The following is a 19008-nucleotide window of genomic DNA, read 5'->3' on the forward strand; positions in this document are numbered from 1 at the left end:
GGGGATCATTTTGGAGCTTTAAAATTTGACTGCCCTTTGCATGGGTCCTGTAACCCTTTGTTTTGGCCAATTTCTCCCATTTGGAATGGCTGTATTTACCCAATACCTGTACCCCCATTGTATCTAGGAAGTAGCTAGCTTGCTTTTGATTTTATAGGCTCATAGGCTGAAAGGACTTGCCTTGTCTCAGATGAGACTTTGGACTGTACACTTTTGGGTTAATGCTAAAATGAGTTAAGACTTTGGGGGACTGTTGGCAAGGCATGATTGGTTTTTAAATATGAGAAAATGAAAATTGGAGGGGCCAGGGCAGAATGATATAGTTTGACTATGTCCTCACCCAAATCTCAACTTGAATTTTGTCTCCAAGAATTTCCACATATTGTGGGAGAGACCCAGGGGGAAGTAATTGAATCATGGGGCTGATCTTTCCTGTGCCATTTTCATGACAGTGAATTAAGTCTCATGAGATCTGATGGGTTTATCAGGGGTTTCCCAACTTTGCTTTTCATTTTCTCTTGCTGCCATATTAAGAAGTGCCTTTGCCTCCTGCCATGATTCTGAGACCTCCACAGCCATGTGGAACTGTAAGTCCAATTAAAACTCTTTTTTCTTCTCAGTCTCAGGTACGTCTTCATGTAATACACTCCTGGAGGCATTGGAGATGGTTTTAGGTAGTCCCTACATGTACTTCAAAAGTCTGCTAATATTAAACAGGTTTATATCTGAGGGTAGTTAGCACTGCATTCAGCAAGTTCAGACCTCATTGCTAGGAAGAAAAGCCATAAGAAGCAAGAAGTTTGTTGAGAAGAAATGAAAGAGAACAAAAGCTCATAACATTACGTCGTTAGGCAATATTATATGGTATATTAGAGTAGCAACTTGGGAGCCAAACTGCTTGAGTTCAAATCCTGACTCTCATAGTGACTAGTTGTGTTATTTGTGGCATGTTTCCTAACCTCACTTTTAATGGCACTTCTACAAAGATGCTGGGAATTAAAATGATTATCACAGTGCCTGGCATATAATGTCTTCTCAATAAATGTAAGCAATTACTATTTCTGGGAATCTTTTAGCAAAGAAGCGATTCCCTAGCTGTATAAAGCCACAATTTGTTGAAGGCTTACTCTTGCATCGGGAACTGTACACATAGGACCTAATTTGACCTATGAGGAAGCTAAGGCATAGAAAGTTTCAGTGCCTTTACCAACGTTATGCCACTAATTCTTGCTCCACTTAGAATTCAAACTCGGACTGGTTAGGTTCCAAAGCCATGATATTAAGGATCAAAGTGAAGGCTTGCAAGATTTCATAAGCCTCCTCTTGGATATTCTCTCTGAAGTTCCTGGCTCATAGCATGTACCAGCAAACTCATTAAAACTAAAATGGTCTGTTTGGGAGTGAAGGATGGCAGACATTGGGAGCAACAGCAGAAAGGGCGTTGGGAGTCTTGGCAAATGCAGGGGTGCTCAGGTTGGGACCTGTGGCAGTGAATGGGAGGTCAAGGAAAACTGGCTGACTAGAACATAAAAATGCCTCTTGGTGATTTACACGAAAAGTGGTCTCTCAAGTTTTTCTATTATTTAGTGCTTCTAAAATACTGTTCCACTGTAAACTACATTAATCTTATTCTACAATTATACTTTCTAAATGATCACTTATTTGATGGTTTTGAAGTCCAGAAAGTGTTTGGTCATTTAAATTATTTCCTTCCATGGAGTGCGTATCACCGAAAGACAAGGAATCTTTGCCTTTATTGTAGATATTTCAATAAAAATGTCAACATGTTGGCAAATTGGCATCCTTTGGCTTTGCCAACACGTGGAAAAGTAACTTTTTCGATGGAAATGTTCCCTCTTTTTAGGGCCGAAAAGACATTCTGCAACTAAACTTAAGTATCCCCAGCAGCTTTATTCATTCGAAAAAATCAGAGCGGGTTCAAAGCACAAATCCATGAACTGGGCGGCGAACTCTGACTCCAAAGATTACGGCTGCACCGGGTTTGGAGGCTGAACCCGCGTCGGTGCTCCTGTCTGCTTGGGCTTGTCTGAGTACCACAGCTCGAACCCGCCACTTTTGCCGCACGTGCAGGCTTGCAGGGACGCAGCAGCTCTGTCCCGAGGGCTGATGAGTCAGCTAGCAGTGCCCGCGGCCTCCGTAGGCTCCCGCTAGGCCCGGCCCGCTCTGAGGGATCTTCCCTGTCTCAGTCCAGTCCGCCTACAGGAGGGGGCCGCCGGCCGCCGGGCCGTCAGCCAAGCTCTACCATCTCTGCCAGCCATCGCCTCGGCCATCTTCCTGCGCAGAGTGCGACAAAATCCGGCTCTGACCAGCCTTCCAGCTGACGCCTCTCTGCCCGAGCCCTGTTGCCTCGGAGCCGGACAGCGGGAAGCCGGAGAAGAGACGCTGGAGGTCGGCGCTCACGGGAGCCCCAACCGCTCCCTCCACTACGCATGCGCCCACGGGCAGTCAGCGCGGGTCCCGTCTCCGGTGACGTGGAGGTGCGGAGGCGGAGCCAAGGTCGGTGGCGGGAGGGTGGGGGAGGAAAAGCGAGGTGAGCGCGGACGTCAGAGTGGAGAGCGGAAGGTCAGGGAGGCTCGGAGCGGAAGTGAGACCAGGGAGTCTGTCCGCCATTGTGGACCCGAGAAGCGGAGAGCGAGAGGGGGAAGAGGAGCGTGCAAGCGGAAAAGACGGGCCTCTTCCTCCGACTCCCGAGCGCGAGGCCCTCATTTTGGGCTCTCAGCGGGCGGCGGCAGCGGCGGCGGCTGGAACAATCACTCGGCCAAGGGCGACAGCCAGCTGCTGTGAGTGCACGGGGAGAGGCCCAGGCAGCGGCGGCGGCGGCTCTCGGGTTGCGGTGAAGAATGTCAGCCACTAGCGTGGATCAGGTGAGGGAGCAGAGGCCGCGGGCTCGGCAAAGGCCGGAGCCCCGGAGCTCCACCCTCGCGCGGGGCTTCGGCTCCTCCCCGTCGCCGCCGCTGCCGGCCCCATAACGGTGCCTCGGCGCAAGTTGCTGCGGTGCAGCTGCCTGGGCCGGGGCGTGCGCCCTGGCCCCGAAGCCTGCGGGCGGGCGGGCGCGGTGCCGCGCTGTGTGGGAGCGAGGACCGCTCTTACGGGCCTAGGACACATCCTGAGGGCGACAGACATGGGGTTGAGACCGGGCGAGCTCTGGGAGACGGATTTCGAGTGGCGGGTGGGAGGTTTGAAGGCTGGGGGTGGTTGGGAAATTAGTGGCTGTGGAGGATATGGTGGGTTTTTACTCCTACGCGGATAGTCTAAAATAACTTGTCTTTGATAATGTCTTTGATTAACACTGTTTCTCTCTTCCTTTTTCGTTTTTCTACTGTATCTTTCGTCTTGCTACACAGAGACCTAAAGGGCAAGGAAATAAAGGTGAGTTTGGAATTTTTTTTTGTTACTGCTTAATGTTGCCTTGATGTAACTTTTAAACTCTGAGGGCTTTTTGTTTGTTTTTGCTCCCTCTTGGGGAAAAATGTAGGATTAGAGACAATATACACATGGCTAAGGTAGCCAAGTTGTATCTAGAACTTTGGTAGTTCGTTCCTTTGAAGCCACTTTATAGAAACTAAAGTAGTACAAGAAATAGTTTTCTTAGGTGTATGTCAGTTGAGCAGGTATTGGTATGTACCTAGTGATATTTCTTCAGTTTTCCAGTTTATCTGTGTTATGTAACTAATGCCACAAAAATTTCCACATATGTATGTAGACAAGTGTCTTCTTAAAGTGGACATTTTGTTTGACATGTCTGGACTACACTGGAAAATGGAACTATACATAATATCCCATCACATGAATGAAAATTGTACTATTAATCACTAATTATATTCAAGTCAGTTGCAATGAGGCAACAACATGAGAGAAATTAGAACTAAGTAGGCATGCCATCTTGCTGTGTAGTCCTGATTGCAAGGTGTGACTCAAGATAGTATTTTATAAAGGACTGAGAAGAAAATAATTTGTGACATTTCTTCCAAGATTTTATGATTTGTAAATGTACCGTTGAAAATAAAGTGTTTTTTTAAAGTGTGTTTTGTATTTATTAATATGGAACAGTACAGTCAGCTGATTGAAACATTATGACATTAGTCATGTGACATTTAGTTAAGTATAGAACAATAACTGCTTTCTTGGGATAGTGCCAATTAAATAACATCAGAGCAAATTATTTATTTATAACATTTTGTAGTGCTTGAAATTACACTAGAATTATGCTTTCTGTTGATTTCAGTAACACAGTGTTAGAAATTAAAATCTGTAGTAGCCTTTTAGATGTAGATTGCCTTTAAATTCTTGTTAGGGTATTTATTTGCTATTGCAAATTTGGTTAATTTAAATGTGTAGATTAATTTCATTTGAATTGTATGATTTGTACATACTAGCTACATAGCACCATATTAGGTAACAAATTTATTGTTTTGTTTTTATTAAAGATGTTTTCTTGCAGTATATAAACACTTAGACATTTTAATTTTTAACATTTTATTTCTAGAATTTTTCTTTGTGTTGTAAGCGTAAACCTGAAATAAAATTGGATGTTGATTTATTTTAAATGAGTTTTAAAAAATTTGAATTTTCCACCAAAAAAATAAAAATAAAAATTTGAATTTTAAAAAGAATGATCCATTAATTTCTTTTTTTATTAGTCTACCCATTAGAATGTATATAGACTTGGAGATTGTGAAATTGTGGTCATTATTGCCTAGCATAAATTATTTTATCCTAGATCTGTGGGGAGGTGGCACTTTGCAAGGCTATTTGAAATGCTAAGTGTTTTGTGTTACCTGCTTTAAGGTAAGTACACAAGTTCTTTGAAGTACTTAACTTGTTTGATAAAACAGAATAGAACCTCTACAGCATTGTGAGTAAAATAAGTTTGATTTATGAGTGGTCATTTCACTTAGGTAGGCACTGGTGTCATCTTTGATGTTAGATTTATCTATAGGCCGGGCTTGGTGGCTCACCCCTGTAATCCCAGCACTTTGGGAGGCTGAGGCGGGTGGATCACGAGGTCAAGAGAAACCCTGTCTCTACTAAAAAAAAAAAAAATAGATTTATCTAAAAACTACATAATATATAGTAGTTTGTAAATAAGTATTTTTGGGTTACTTAAAATTTTTTTTATCCATCAGTATCACTTTTGTTAGGTGTATGCAGACATATACACAGAGTGTTTATTTTGATAGTTCTTTATTCTTAAGAAATTTTCTTTCTTTCCTCCTTATTGTTCAGTAATTTCATCCTAAGTTAGAATGATGGATTGGGATTCCTTTGAGTCCTGAGTTCTAATACTGCCTTTGGCTACTGACTTGCCAAGTGAGCTTGCGAACATTCTACCTATTCATCAGAATCTCCCCTCTATAAAATAAAAGTAATAACTCTAGTCATTCCTATGGTATGTTGTGAGGATTCTTGTAATTACAATAGTTATCCCTCTGGTAGCAATTATATTTGCTGGATTTCTTTTCACCTTCCCCACTTACTCTATTTTTAAGGTGCAGGAAAACTCCCTTGCATAGAGCCTTGGCAGGAGGGGAAAACTGCTACTGGCCTGAAAATATAGCTAATTATTTAAGTTCCTTAAAAATGGCAGATGCGCTCAAATACACATATACAGTACTTGTATTTTTATGCCTCTGCAGGGAGAATCACAAGGCAAAGGCAGCACCACCAGTGAACCTGATATAAGTAGCTATGTGGGTATTTGAGAAAAACTATTCTGCCTTAGCTTGATTCCAGCTAGTTAAATTGTGTTACAATTCTGTTTACTTTTATGAAGTTATTTTTCATGGACTACAAGCTCAGTATTCTAAATATGAGTAATCTTGAATTCAGAACTTATCAAGCTTACGAAAAATAGTATGTCCTTGAGAAGTTGGTGTCAAAGGTTTGAACAAATACCTTTTCAGTCAACTTCCTCTAATTTCAGAGATTCTGTGTTTCTTTTCTGAATTGTCTTTAGTTGACAGCATTAGCCTAACACCTAGTTTGAGTGTCTTTGATTTTCTATATATCCTTGATGACTTAATTCATTATAGAAGGCAAAAGGGATTCTAAATAAGTGTCTTTGGTAAGGCAAAAATATTTTTGTAGAATAAGTAATAATTCTAGGTTTGTTTTATGAATTCAAATTCTTCATTAATTAATAGATTGTCTTTATGTTAAATATCAGAACTCCTTATTATCCTTGGCAAGAGTAGTACAAAAGGATAGTAGAAATTTAAGGAGATTTATTTGTCTTTTGGTTCATAATTTTAACACTGACTTCGTATTTTATTTTTTTATTAAGAAGTAGAATTTTTGCTTATTGGAGTAAAGGTGTGCTGTGCTTTTACTTGTGAGTACTGTGGATGGAAGTGTCAGATGCCATACTTCTAGTCTTAGGCCTTACTGCCTCCTTTCTCGTTTTCCTTAGTTTATAAACAGCAAACTCGTGGAACAGGATTTATGTTTTTCCTTTACTCTCCCAACAGAGAGGCATGTGCATTGTTTTATACAACTATATAGGTTAAATTTGGCTGTTTTAATTTTCAGAAAAGTAGTGGAAAATGCCTTGTATATTTTGGCAATATTCTGTTGTATTCTTTCCTCATCCTCCCGAGAAATGATTTCAAAGCTTTACTGTCACTATTTTAGGCTTCATTTTATCCTCACAACATTCTTATAAGGAGATAGAGGGTATATGGTATTGTCGCTGTTTTTGTAGGTGGGGAAACATGATGCACAGATCTGTTGACTTTCCTAACTTGATGTAGTCAGGACCAGAGCAAAGAATCACCTGGCTCCTAAGGCCCATGTTCTATCTTGATTTGACTCTGTTTCATAGAGCAGAGGAAACAGGCGAAGAATCATGTAAGTCATCTGTTCTTTTTTCCCCTGAAGAACTTTTGCAGACTGTGGAACTAGCTTGGATTTCATTGCTATTTAATGGCTTTTAGACTTCAAGATGTTAGCTTGTCATTAAGTAATATTCAAAAACTAACGTCTTTAAGACAGTTTTCTTAAAGATAGACTTGCGAAACTTGTAAGGGCTAATTACTATTTTATTTGGAGTTTAATGCAAATTGCTTGTCAGTATATGTGAAGTACTTTTAATTGAACATTTTTTTAAGTAAATTGACTTCTTGTACTATAAGACTTTGTAGACATTTATGCATCATTTAAAAATTACTGTGGACTGTATTTATAATAGTGTATGAGTTGTTCTCAGACCCAGCCTCTTAGAAGAGAAAGAATAGAACAGAAGAAATAAGTTAAGAATAACAGTAAAATATATATTCACATAAATTTTAAGTACTTTTTTTTTTTTTTTTTTTTGGTAAATAGAGACAGGGTCTTGCTCTGTAGCCTAGGCTGGTATGCAGTGGCATAATCATAGCTCAGTGTAATCTGGAATGCCTGGGCTCAAGTGATTCTTCTTAGACTCCTGAGTAATTAGGACTGCAGGTACGTGACACCATACCTGGCTAGTTTCTAAACATTTTCGTAGAGGTGGGATCTCCCTTTGTTGCCCAGGCCTGGCCTTGAGCTCCTGGCCTGGCCCTTTTTGTATTTGTATGAACTAGATTTTTGAGAACCTAGTGGATACGAGAGGTAGATAGTCGTAATTTTTAAGTTGCTAGCTGTTTCAAACATTGACTATATGTACGAGTGTAATAGTGAAAAATTTTTTTTAAGAAGTAATAGACCATGCATAACTACCTTTGATTTAGGAGCAGTAAAGCCAGTGTCAGAGGAACAGTATGTAAGAATCTCTTGGCCTGAAATGATTAACCAAGCCTTAAAATGGCACTGGAAGTAACCTAAGGCACCCTCTTTATTTTGGTTTCTAGTGGCTATTACATATTTAAATTCCGTGGAGCACATTTAGCTGAACCCTAGTTTGATGCAGTCCTTATCAGACGTAGTTAAATTACCTTAATGGAGCCAGGATAAAGTTGAGCTTCAGGTTGCTCTTGCAGCTTCTGAGGGACAATGTGGTATAATAAGAAGTCTACTTTGAAGGCTTCATACAGTAGCATTATCTTTGAGTGATCTTTGCTACATATTGTATGGCAGAATATTAAGGGATTTTGTATATATTTGCTCCCAAGCCACTGTTAACTCATACTACATTTCAGGTGCTCTACATTCATGGGAAAATTTAGGGATAATAAAAATGTTACCATGTTACAGAGGCATACAACTTAAACCCATCACCCCCGCCCCCCGAACTTCGTAAAATTTGGTGTTGTTTTATCATCTTTAAGCAATAAATCTTTAGTGAGTTCTTTTTGTTTTTAATTTGTGAACAGCCATATAGAATAGTATATTTACATAATGCCACCCATCAAATATTAGTCTAGTAACACGTCTGTTTAAATGGATCAAGTCATTTTTAGTCCTATTTGGATCTTGTGATACATAATGGGATAATATCTAAGATTATTTAGCGCTGCCATTTAATATACAGATGAGATGAGATAGGCACAATTAATAATCTTCTGGAACAGAGAAACAGTCAAGGGTTAGAAAGGTTAAATCCCTAACTGGAGATCATCTCCTCAGTGGTGGACTTGAGATACAAATTCAGGACCTTACTTCTGGAGTCTGCTCAAAAGCAATGTGAAACAGCATCCAGAGAGTAACAACTTTAAAGTGTTTATGGAGATGACCTTTGAACAAAATTATTCTCTGACTTGTTTTCTCATGTGTTGTAAGAATAATTATGGTTATCTTTTGTGTATTAATTTTATTTATAGTTTCATGTGAAAGTCTTCATTTTTGGGGGGTTAGAATTACAGCCCTATGTAGATATTTCATAATTTTAAGTTTGTTCATTGTGAATTGTTTCAAGTTAATTATAGCCTAAACTGTACTGGAGACATTTAAGATGTTTACTGTAACATTAGATCAAAAATAGTTATTTCACTATTAATTAGATTAAATAATTTGGAGATTTAAACAAAGGTAGAGAACATTCAGAAATCTTTTTTATTGCCTACAACACTACTTGAATTAGTTATTTTAGATTCGAATACAGCATTAGGGAACTCTTTCCAACATCCTTATATAACAGTTTACTCACTACAGTGTTGAAACTGGGATATTTACTTAAAGTTTTTGATAAGAGGAAGTGTATATATGGCTTGTGTATATGGCTTGCGTTTATGTAATCTTGGGCTTATATATCAAAGGACTTCTAAGTTTTTGTGGCACATAAACATTTGTATCTAAAATAGTTTATCCTTTAGAGGGTCCTGAAAAAGAAAATAACTCAGTATTATTTTTCTGATTACTTTTTTTGGCTTGAAAAATACTAAAAACATTAGGTTGTGCTGTGAGTTTCATAACTGCAACACTTCTAATACAAACATATTTTTTAGTTTCAGTACAAAACGGTTCGATTCATCAAAAAGATGCTGTAAATGATGATGATTTTGAGCCATACTTAAGTAGCCAGACAAATCAGGTAAGTCTTCTGACAGTTTCAGATTTTAGGAAATTAAATTTGCAAGTATTAATTGATTTTTCAAATAGATTAATTTAATGAGCTTCACCATAACATGGATTAATTCTTGTGTACCTCCATAGTAGTGAGTAGTGAGTAGCAGTTGCAGGTTTATGGCACAGGAGAGTTTTCCTTCAGAAAGTATAGGCACCTGAAACTGGGTTATGAAATACAAAATAAGGATTTGCAGGTGACCATTATGTGTATTTATTATGGTTAGATTTCGTGTGTGTGTGTGTGGAAGGAATTTAATTTTTTAATGTCACTGCTATATCTTCATAGCTTAAACTAATTAAAAGCCTTAATTAGCTAGAAATTTGTATATTTGGAGGGGAGATTAGTTGCCTGAAATTGCCTGCAATTTGGAGTCAAATGTATTTTCTTTAAGATATTCCAATTTGAATTCATTGGTAATTATTGAAAGTTTTAACATACCTTGGTAATGTTAGGGATATAATTAAGGACTTTATAAACATACTTGCTTTTATGTCTGTGTTGTAGACATGGACAGTTTTATCGAATTAAATAACTGGTGGCCTTGCATTATTTGTGTACAAGCATAATTTTAATTTACACATCGAAGAACAGTGGTATTAGATATCTGTATGCCATTTCTGCATCCATTTCTGCCTGCTATTAAAAATATATCACTGGTAGAAACAAATTTAAAAAATGAATTTTTCAGTATTTTTTTTTTTTTGAGACCGAGTTTCGCTCTTGTTACCCAGGCTGGAGTGCAATGGCATGATCTCAGCTCACCGCAACCTCCGCCTCTTGGGTTCAGGCAGTTCTCCTGCCTCAGCCTCCTGAGTAGCTGGGTTACAGGCATGCGCCACTATGTCCAGCTAATTTTGTTTTTTGTATTTTTAGTAGAGACGGGGTCTCACCATGTTGACAGGATGGTCTTGATCTCTTGACCTTGTGATCCACCCGCCTCGGCCTCCGCTGTGCGATAACAGGCGTGAGCCACCGCGCCTGGCCTTTTGTTTTGCTTTTAAGAAGCAAAAAAATGCTCAAGAATTTCAGATCTTAAAATCAGTTCTGTAGTTCTTTGGAATACTTTTATGATTAATTTGACTGGAAAATTCAGATTTTTAAAATTTTTGATGCCGGGCGCGGTGGCTCACACCTGTAATCCCAGCACTTTTGGGAGGCTGAGGCAGGCGGATCACTTGAGGTCAGGAGTTCAAGACCAGCCTGACCAATACGGTGAAAACCCGTCTTTAAAAAAAAAAAAAATTTTTTTTTGAGACAGAGTCTTGTTTTGTTGCCTAGGCTGGAGTGCAGTGGCATGGTCTGGGTTCATTCCAACCTCTGCCTCCCGGGCTCAAGTGATTCTTCTGCCTCTGCCTTTCAAGTAGTTGGGATTGCAGGCACATGTCACCACGCCAGGCTAATTTTTGTATTTTTAGGAGAGATGGAGTTTCACCATGTTGGCCAGGCTAGTCTTGAACTTCTGACCTCAAGTAATCTGCCCGCCTCAGCCTCCCATAGTGTTGGGATAATGGGCGTAAGCCACTGCACTCAGCGGAAAATTCACATTTTAATTGGCACTGTTAAAGATGCCAATTAATTTATGCATACAAATTTGAAGAATAAATTGGAAAACTGCATATATGGAGAAAATGAAAAATGTACTAAGATTTTAACCTAGATTTTTGAAACTGAAAACACAAGCAACCAAATCTGACTACAGAATTGAATAGTTTGAACAGTAGAGTTACAGGGAGAATTTGTGGGATCCAGGATGATTTTTAGGACTATGGAGAGTGATGGTTGTGTTCAACCTCATCTACCTCTTGTTTACTTCCCATTAACCACCCCTTCCTATCTGCTGAGCTACATTTCTAGCATACATTGGAAAAGAAGAAATAAATAGGAAAGAAAAAAACTTTTTTTTTTTTTTTTTAATAATAGAGCTGGGGTTTCTCCATGTTGGCCAGGCTGGTCTCGAACTCCTTACCTCAGGGGATCTGCCCACCTCGGCCTCCCAAAGTGCTGGGATTACAGGCGTGAGCCACCATGCCCAGCAGAAAAAAACTTTTATGATCTTAACAAATTTACTTTTCCACCTAAAGGTTGTGAAAGTAGATCATTTGTTGTGAAATGTAGTACAAGTTTTAAAAGAAGTGTACTTTTATTGTATTCTGCCTCAGTTAACACGCAGTATCTTCCAACTTTTCTGAGAAATTTTTTTTGTTGTTGTTGTTAAATAGAGACGGGGTTTCGCCATGTTGGCCAAGCTGGTCTCGAACTCCTGGCCTCAAGTGATCCACCCACTTCGGCCTCCCAAAGTGCTGGGATTACAGGTGTGAGCCACTGCGCGAGCTGAGAAATTTTAATATTAGGAGGTGTAGTAAATATTCCTTCCCAAAGATCTCCATGATTAGATAGGTTTGAGCAAGTTTTTTGGGCTAAACAGTTGAACTGTTTTTTTGCTACTTGATTTCATAGTTTATAAATTATAATTGAAAATGAAGTTCTTAAGATGAAGATACAGTATTAAAAAACCTGACTTATTCAAACTCTTACTTTTATTTTTGAAACGGAGTCTCGCACTGTCACCCATGCTGGAATGCCATGGCATGATCTTGGCTCACTGCAACCTGTCGCCCAGGTTCAAGAAATTTTCCTGCCTCAGCCTCTGAAGTAGCTGGGATTACAGACACGTGCCACCACACCTGGCTCATTTTTGTATTTTTAGGAGAGTGAGGTTTCACCATGTTGGCCAGGCTGGTCTTAAGCTCCTGACCTCAAGTGAGCCACCTGCCTCAGCCTCCCAAAGTGCTGGGATTTCAGGCATGGAACACTGCATCCAGCCTTTCAAACTCTTTTTTTTTTTTTTTTGCCAATCAGTTTGAGCTTATGAGGTTGCTCAGGTTAGCCTTGAACTGATGACCTTGCCTTCACGAGCGCCATGACCTCCGGCGGGAGCCACTTTGGACCCCTCAAACTCTTTTTAAGGCATTTCAGTGAAGTGTAAAAGACAGTTTTGCAATTGCTACCTGAAGTAATTTTTTTACATGTTTTACTTGGTAACAGATACTTTACAGCTAGTTCTTTATTATTTGTCACAAGGACATAGAAAGGTTTCTGTTGGAGGAAAACTTTTTGTCATGAGCGTTTCTGGTACTCCAAAGAGGCACTTTAGGATCTTCCTAGGGAAAACCAGCGGAGGATGTTTGAATCCCACCAGTGTAGCAACCAGAGCTGTGCTTTGCATTTTTTCTGTACTATATATTGGAATTGTGGATAAGACTTGTAAAAAAATAAAAGGTTTTAAAAAGTGGTTGGGAAACCATTACTTTTTAAAGAATGTAAAGGCATACCTTAGTGAACCCAAATGAATTTTTTTCATCTGCATCATTGCTGCTTATGTTGGGGTGAAACCATTTGCAAAAGATTTGTTTTGGCACAAAAGTAGTCATGAGTTTTGTCAAAAAAAAAAAGATTTGTTTTAACTCATGATATTTGAATCAACATATTTGTATCCTGTTTGAAGAGAAGTTGTAAAATTTGATTCTAGTAAGGCCTATTCTGCCTCTCTTTGCAGTACTAAATAGATTTTCAGCAGTCATCTTTCTTTAATATCAAAAATATGTTTACATTTTAAAGAGGATTAATACTGTAGAATATTGAAAGCTGGGTTTATTCTAGAAAAAAATAGAAAATTATCTGGAATCTTAAAGGTAAGTTGTATGAGAATTTAAGTTACTCCTAATTACCTAGTTAGAAAATTAAAAATGTTTGGACCTTTTAAATAGTACTATTATAACAGATTAGTGAAAACTGGATTTATTGGTGAAAGAGCTCAAGAAGTTATTGGCAGATTTAAAGTTACATAACTAGTAAGGTCCTTGTACACTGACATGGGTGAAATAATTAACTTTAAAAAATTTCAGCTAGGTACACAGTATGTTTTTAATATTAAATTCATTTATCTGATTTTACAATTATAAATAAAAAAATCTTTTCATGGAAAGGTGTTTAATGTCTTTGGCTACTGATTTAAATTGTTTTGTATACTTAGATCCAGTTCTTATGAGACCTAAGGATACTTTAAAACAAGTTGTTTGCCTTTCTGCTTCTGTGACAGCATATTTCCTCTATTTTATAGTGTTCATTTTCTGAGGGAATGTTTGTAATTTTGAAAGTAAATGTCAGTCCTTAATTCTTAAAATTAGTTCTTTATAGTTCTTCAGAATAATTTTATGACTAAATCGATTGGAAAATTTAGATTTTAATTGGCACTTTTAAGTATGCCATGTAATTTGTGCATATAAATTTGAAAAATAATTTGAAAAACTAAGTTTAGTTTGCCTGCTTGTGTGTTTGGGAAAGTAAGTTCTTAGCTATCTTTATCAGAGAAAATTAAATTGTCATTTTTCTGCCCTTATCATCACTGCTCTTAGTTAAGGTATTCATTATTTCTGCCTATTCAAATGGTTTGTTTTTTTTTTTCTGGCCTATCAGTTTATAAACTTGGGCAAGATTCAAATGATTTTCTAACTAGTAATTCTGTACTGCCACTAAGCAGTCATAAAATCCAAGTCTGATTGTGTCACTCTAATATTAAAGAATTACTATGGCATCTCAACAGTGGATGCATTTATTACATAAATGTCCTTTAAGTGGTTCGGCTTCCTTTTTTAGCCCATCTTTTGCCAGCTTTCTCCATCTGATTGGCAAAATAGAACTTAGGATTATTTTATGAAAATATAAGTATTTTCTTAATATTTCTTTTATGATCTCAATCTTTGTGTATATGTCTTATACAAACACGTGTACACACTCCTAGGCACTTCCTTCAGGAAATCTTTTCTGATTTTCCAGTTACTTACTCCCTCTTCTTTGTACTTAAGAAGTGTTTTGTTTTGCTTTCTTTGTCCTTCAGGCAGAGTAGCTATCACATTATAGGATAGGTAAGTCTTACTTACTATACCTGTGAAGTGCTCTCAGTTGGAGATTATGTTCTTTATTTTTTGTCTCCAGTAACCAGCACAGTATCTGGCACATAAAACATTCATTATTTATTTATTAAGTGAATGAATGGATTAGGTTATCTAATAGAATTAGAGAATGAAGAATTATAGTTGGTGAAATACTGAGATTGAATATTATCATGATATTTTTTTCTTATGATATTCTTATGATTAGATAAGCATAAATTATGCTTTTTGAAAATTATAATAGGAGATAGTATATAGCATAGTGCAAGCATTAAAATTAGTGAACATGTCTTAACTTTTTGTTGTTAAAGTCAAGTCACTTCAGGAGTTTGAAGCACTTCAATTTTTTTTTGTTTGTTTATGTGTGGTTTTTGTTGTTACTGTTTTTTTTTGTGTGTGTGACAGAGTTTTGCTCTTGTTACCCAGGCTGGAGTGCAATGGCCTGATCTTGGCTCACCGCAACCTCCACCTCCTGGGTTCAAGCAATTCTCCTGCCTCAGCCTACCGAGTAGCTGGGACTACAGGCACGCACCACCATGCCCAGCTAATTTTTTGTATTTTTAGTAGAGATGGGGTTTCACCATGTTGACCAGGATGGTCTCGACCTCTTGACCTTGTGATCCACCCACCTCGGCCTCCCAAAGTGTTGGGATTACAGGCTTGAGCCACTGTGCCCGGCCCTGTTGTTACTGTTTTTTAAGAGAAGAGGGTCTTGCTCTATAGCCCACATTGGAGTGCAGTAGTGTGATCATAGTTCACTATAGCCTTGAACTCCTGGGCTCAAGTGATCCTCCCACTTCACCTCCCAAATAACTGAGACTGCAGGCATGCATCACCATGCCTGGCTAATTTTTTTTTTTAATAGGATAGTCTCTGGTACAGGATGGTCTCGAACTCCTGGACCCAACTGATCCTCCTTTTCCAGCCTCCTGAGTAGCTGGGATTACAAGTGCAAACCACTGTGTCTGGCTTTAAGCTAACAGCCTTTAAAAGAGTTGTTAAAAGAAAAAAATCCAAATATGTGACAGAGACTGAACATGTCTTGATTTACTTGTTGGCCTCTTAGTTTGCTGATCCCTGAATTACACTATGGATGTAGACAAATTAAAAACTTGATGTGTAACTGTTGTGTAGAATTCAGCATTTGTCATGATGAAATAAGAATATTCAGTATAAATTTTGAGTATAATTTTGTGGATGCTTTATTATAAAGAATTAACATAAAAACTTGCTACTTGGTCTGCTTTTGTACTCCCACATTCATATAAAGACTACTGAATCTGAATTTCATTGCCAACAATCAAAATTAAAACTTGGAAACCAATTAACTCCATATTCAGCCCACTTCTCCTACTCATTTGTGTGTTGGATTTACCCCCTTGTATTATTTGTTTTCCATTTAATTGTAGATTTTCTTTTAGAATGAGTATCTTATATCAGTGTTTTTTTACAATGTATGCATTTAATAAAGGTGGAAATAAATAGTTAAAATTATGAATAAAGGATATGTTTAACTGTTTAAAAAAAGATGAAGACAGTAGACAGTTTTATCTTTTTAAACTTTTTTCTGAGACAGAGTCTTGTTCCACCCAAGCTGGAGTGCAGTGGTGCGATCTCAGCTCACTGCAACCTCCACCTCCTGGGTTCAAGTGATTCTGTCTTACTTAGCCTCCCAAGTAGCTGGGATTATAGGCGTGTGTCTTCATGCCTGGCTAATTTTTGTATTTTTGGTAGAGATGGGGTTTCACCATTTTGGCCAGGCTGGTCTCGAACTCCAGATCTCAGGTGATTTGCCTGCCTCTGCCTCCCAAAGTGCTGGGATTACAGGCGTGAGCCACCATGCCTGGCCCAGTTTTATCTTTTAATCAATTACATATGTTTATTTGTACTAGATGAACTTTGCTTATTTTTATTAAACTTTTGAGAGTTTTATATCACAATGACTTTGTCAGTATGAAACACTATGAGTACTTTTTATTTTTAGAAGATGCTTTAGTGATTATAGACATTTGTGTGTATCATCTTCATAGCTTCTAAAGTTTACTCATTAATTTTGTCAAGATTTTTTTCTTTAAAAACTATTGTTGGTGTATTTGAACTTCCTCGGGCTTTTCCTTATAGATGTATTTAAATATAGTAGTCAGTTCTTTCAGTGTTGATTTCTGTAAGATGCTACTATTGCAGTTTTTAAAATACTGTTAATTTCTTTAATGTGAATATCATGGGCATTCTTTGTCTATATTTGCAATTATAGTTACTAATTACCCATTATAGCTGAAGAACGTGTTCAGTGAGTAAATAGTAACACATGAATTTTCCAATTTTAAATACAGTCAGCCCTTCGTATCTGCAGTGCCTACATTTATGGGTTCAGTCAGGTTGTGGATCAAAAATACAGTCATTTCTAGGTATCTGTGGGAGATTGGTTTCAGAACCCTTATGGATAATGAAATCTGCGGATGCTCTGGAATCTTATATAAAGTGGTATAGTACTTGTATGTAAACTGTGCGCATCCTCCTGTATACTTTGTATCATCTCTGGGTTACTTATAATACCGAATACAGTGTAAAATGATATGTATATGGTTGTACTGTATTGTTTAGGTAATAATGACAAAATGTCTGCACGTGTTCAATACAGATGGAACTATTCATTTCTTTTGCCCAGCTATTTTCAATCTGTGAATGGTTAAATCCACAGATGTAGAACCCACTGATAGGAAGGGCTGATTGTGTTGGAAAAACAAATAACAATACAACAATAAAAAATGATACAAATAAAAAAGCAACATAGTCTGCCAATGACTGTACCGTAAAATACACTTAACATCCAGTATATTTGAAAAATGGTTTTGTGATTTTCTTTTAAAAAGTGAGAGGTGAATTTTTTGGTTTTTAAGTCCAAACTTTACCCACAATAGCCAGTACATCTTTGAAAGAATTACTAATTTAAATGTAACCTCTGTTACATTATATTTAGTTCTTAAGTTATTTTAGTCATATCAGAGAATCATTTCCTAAGAGAACTATGTTAACTTTCTTACAGACAGTCGATAGTCACAAGAGTTGGATAGATATACCATGGGTAACTTAATAGTAAAACAAGTAGCTTAGTAATAAAGCATCTGTTTTCAATGATAAGCCTTTTCAAATATAGTTTATTTAAAATTAGTTCCAGGTAGGATCTATGATGTTATTGTCACACATTCATGAATGGAAAAGCAGCCACGAAATAGTGGCAAGAGTGTAACAATAGAAGAAATCGGTAAAGAACTTTACTCCAAGGAACTTTGAATAAGAATGTCTATATAAATTAAATAATAAACCTTCAAAATGGTATTGACCCTTGAAAGGTAATACCAGTTGTACTGACAATATTAGTGAATTTTTTTCACTTTGCATAATTCTACAAATTGTGAAGCTCTGTATAGTGCTTTAAAATCACACCTAAATCACACTTTGGGTGGCTGAGGCAGGAAGATTGCTTGAGCCCAGGAGTTCAAGACCAGTCTGGGCAACGTGGTGAAATCTCCATCTCTACAGAAATTAAAAATTTAGTGGGTGTGATGGTGAACACCTGTCGTCCCAGTTACTCTGGGAGCTAAGATGGGAGGATTGCTTGAGCCTCAGGTGTTGGATGTTGCAGTGAGCTGAGATCGTGCTGCTGCATTTCTGCTTGAGCTACAGAGTAAGACTTTCAAAAAAAGAATAAAAGCGCACCTAAATCAAAAATCGAAAATCTAGTTTAGACTTTTTTTTTGCATAAGAAACTTAATGCAAAGGAAATAAGTATTTAAAATACTTTAAAGTATTCTATTTTTATATTGTCTAGTAACAAATTTGAGCTTTCTTTTTCTTTAATAAAATTTGGTGCCTTGATTTTTGGCACTTCACTAAATGATGGCTATAATGAAGCTTGATTTAATTGCAATAATTGTGGAAAATTTACATGAACTATCAATTAAAAAAATGTCTGTAATATAGGTTTGTTGTGTCAAATTTGGGGGAAAGGTGAGTATAAGGAAAAAACATGTCTGTTATTCCACCAATAAGAAACTATGATAAGGAATTTGTTTTATTTCTTTTTTGAAATGAACAAGGCAAAGCAAAACAGAAAGAAATTTGGATCATGCTATAGACATCTTGAATCTTCTCAGAATGTGAGCATTTCTCCACTTTTTCCTTAATGGAAGTACAAAATCTAATGGCTGAACTGGCCCTATCATATAGATAAGCTGCAATTTAATTCCTCTGTTATTTGACAAAGTTTTCTAGTTTATTTAATCCTTGCATGTAAGTGATTGAATACATTGATTGGTTAAAGTACAGCAGACTGTGTAAATGGCAATTTTGTGTTCACAGAGTTTATATATTAGCCTTCTGTAGAAATTACAGTATTTTTAAATTGTGCCAGAGGACCTGGCTCTTCAAACAAAAATAATACTCATACCCCTACTCTCATCCCTGAAAAAAGCCCTATAGTTTATTTTGTAAGAAATATTTAAAGATGTGAATACTCATCAGCAAATTTTTCTGTTGATAAAATCAAATTTG

At 37.4% G+C, this 19008-nt stretch overlaps 1 protein-coding gene across 6 annotated transcripts in view; it reads left to right on the forward strand.

The window, feature by feature from the left end:
- The first annotated feature begins 2607 nt into the window (after window positions 1-2607).
- The window catches only part of YTHDF3 (YTH N6-methyladenosine RNA binding protein F3), a 43906-nt gene continuing 27505 nt past the window's right edge, over window positions 2608-19008 (forward strand). Inside the window, exons 1-5 of one of the 6 annotated variants that reach the window (XM_078352524.1) lie at window positions 2608-2885; window positions 3366-3390; window positions 4742-4809; window positions 6722-6867; window positions 9381-9466. In XM_078352524.1, the coding sequence (XP_078208650.1) occupies window positions 6810-6867; window positions 9381-9466 (144 nt within the window). In that variant the 5' untranslated portion in view covers window positions 2608-2885; window positions 3366-3390; window positions 4742-4809; window positions 6722-6809. Of the gene's footprint in view, window positions 2886-2988; window positions 3148-3365; window positions 3391-4741; window positions 4810-6721; window positions 6868-9380; window positions 9467-19008 lie in introns of those variants that run through there. The other 5 variants (XM_078352525.1, XM_017965367.4, XM_054246693.2 and 2 more) reach the window with 5 other exon arrangements.

Source organism: Callithrix jacchus, chromosome 16 (genome assembly GCF_049354715.1).
Source record: "Callithrix jacchus isolate 240 chromosome 16, calJac240_pri, whole genome shotgun sequence".
NCBI classification, from domain to species: domain Eukaryota; kingdom Metazoa; phylum Chordata; class Mammalia; order Primates; family Cebidae; genus Callithrix; species Callithrix jacchus.